Source organism: Nannochloropsis gaditana, assembly GCF_000240725.1.
Source record: "Nannochloropsis gaditana CCMP526 unplaced genomic scaffold scaffold1043, whole genome shotgun sequence".
In the NCBI taxonomy this organism is placed as follows: Eukaryota; class Eustigmatophyceae; order Eustigmatales; family Monodopsidaceae; genus Microchloropsis; species Microchloropsis gaditana.
Genome location: NW_005802910.1, coordinates 5103 through 7570, shown reverse-complemented (window position 1 = coordinate 7570; position 2468 = coordinate 5103). Strand labels below are relative to the sequence as shown.

The window sequence follows — 2468 nt, the reverse complement described above, 5'->3', positions numbered from 1 at the left end:
TGAGCATAATGGGCGTGCCTTCACGCGTTTCCTTGCGTCTACGGACGAGACCGGCTTTCTATGTGTCTTGTCTCTTTTATTTCCTTCGTCTCCCCTCTCTTTATACCCGCCTTCCCCCACTCCGCCTCCCCCCCCAACTGCCGCCCTCAGCCGATGCCGATAATTGCGCCTTGAGAAGACGGATCTTGCTTTCCAACGCCGTCTCTTCCACATCATCATCCCCCCCTGCCCCATCTTTTTGATCCTCGCCCCCACCGCTCACCCCTCTCAAAGTCGCGGAGCTGGGCCTCGGGAGGGGCATTGCCGGGCCGATCTCCCTCTCCCTCGGTCGCGCGCCCCCCCCCGTCCCTCCCCCTCCGCTCTGCTGGAGGCTTTTTGCACGCGCTTTGGAAAGTAGTGTCCGCGCGTCCATGTTCGTGTCGTCTGCGTCTCGTTGATAGCGCACCGCGATGGAGCGCCCGTGGAGACGGCGTCGGTCCAAGGCCCTGATGGCAGACGTGGCCTCCTCGGTTCCGGAGTACGTCACAAAACAGAAACCTTTCGGTTCGCCTTTGCGCGGCCCATGCATGTGCCAGAAAAAGGCAATGTCCACGACTTTTCCGTACGGGAGGAAAAGATTGAGCACATCTTTTTCCTGGACGCTCTTCGCGAGAGATCCGATGAAAAGCTTGGGTCCGGGCCGCCCCGCCAAAGGGTCTTCAGCAGGATCGTCTGGGGACAAATGAGTTGAGGATCATGGTGAAAATTAAGCTATGTCTCGTGTTCCGAAAATTATATCAAGCGCCGCCCTGACGAGGAGAGGCCTTCACAAATGAAGGTACTTAGAGGATGTCCATGCAAGTAAACGGGAGTTAGAATTTATGGGAATGGAAGCAAAAGGCCGTGGCAAAGTCCACACACCAATTTTAATATATGCATAAATCTTATGTGTTTCCAATCGTATTGAGAAAGTGGTGGGTTTGAATGGAAAGAAATGTATTCAGAAGTACCGCCCACTCATGTCAACCCCGAGTACAATAGCAATCATTACCTTTCCCGGCATTGCGGGCCCCTGCGCCCTCCTCTCGACGCCGCTTCATAAAGGAAAGACCTAGAGGTGTAAAACAAACATACGGCGCTAAAATGAGCCATCAAACATCACTTTAAGACGACTGTTGGTAGATAAGTAGCTGATGCGTCCAGGATCATAACCTCCTACCGGAAAAAGGCGGCTGTCCACAACACAGATCGATGCAAACTTAAATTTATTTACGCCTTGGCAGGGTCTCGACAAACAGTTTTTAGTGCTCAACGTTGATCTCAACGAGTGAATTAAGATAACTCATCTATAAGTACGAAACTTGAGGACATGTTCAATGCTTTTTACCTTGATCAGCTTTCCTCAGGGGTGTATTCAATAGCGATGGACAGACCTCTTTCTGATAGCGTTGTCACCGGACGTCGCTCATTGTACATCACAACCATGGACAAGCAGGATAGACATGTCAGATCCACTTGACGGCCTCTTTGGGGACCTGCCTTCTACTACGAGGGAAGCGTCGAGCTCTCAGAGACCGGCACCGCAACATGAGCAGTCTAAGGCGCAGGAACAGCGGCTAAGTCAGAAGCGCGCGGCCACAGCACCAGGATCCTCGGTAGACAACGAGCAAGCAAAAGAAATGGTGCATGGCCCCGAGGCAAAGCGGGCACGAGAAAAGGAAGGTTGTCCATCCCCCCCCATGGCAGTCTCGGAGCCGAAAACGTTGGAACTGCACGAGGCGTTGCAGAAAATCACCCGCGCCCTGACCTCGCCCAAGCTCGAAAAAAGTCGGAAAGCCATGGGCTTGCTGATCAAATTGCTGACAGCTGAGATGAACACGGAAAACGCCTCTCAGTTCCATGCCGCCCTCGGCTTTTTCATGGCCTCGGAGGGAGTGTGGGAGCGTCTCCTAGGGCCAGGAGCGGAAGACCGCGCTTTGGCGCATGCGTTGCTTGCAGCGGTCCGGGATCGCATCCTTCTCTTCGAGCCGAGTGCGCAGTATCGAGCCGCCAGTTGGATCTTGGTCGGGTTACTGCGTCCTGAGCTTCTGACGGACGACACCTTTGCATTCCGACGTGCGGCGCGGCGGATCAGAGAGTACGTCACGGCCCTGGAAAAATTGAGGGAAGACGACACGTTGGCGGATCGAGAGCGACGGAAGGCCATCCTCGCCTGTCTGAGGACGGCCCTCAAGCAAAATTTTCATTCGTGGGCGAAGGCGTCGATCGAGGAACTCTTCAAGGCGACCGCGGAGAAACGTTTGTGTTTCCCGGAAGAGGAGCGGGAGGAATTGGACGAGATGGCCACCAAGCTGAGGACGGAGGCGCGCGGGTTGAGTGTGAATCCGTCGGGGACGGTGGTGTCTCGGAGCGTGCGGATGGTGAACAGCATGGCCACCCCTTTCAACACCAAGAAAGGCGACGTCTTTCGGTAGCGCCCAGGGGGGGGG

The 2468-nt window shown here is 55.1% G+C and overlaps 1 protein-coding gene across 1 annotated transcript; it reads right to left on the bottom strand.

The window, feature by feature from the left end:
- Positions 1-202: 202 nt before the first annotated feature.
- NGA_2120320 (uncharacterized protein) lies at positions 203-713 on the bottom strand (the record flags this gene model as incomplete). Its single annotated transcript, XM_005852626.1, has 1 exon — positions 203-713. A coding segment is annotated over one exon (511 nt), but the record flags the coding sequence as incomplete, so codon positions are not given.
- Between the last annotated feature and the right edge of the window lie 1755 nt (positions 714-2468).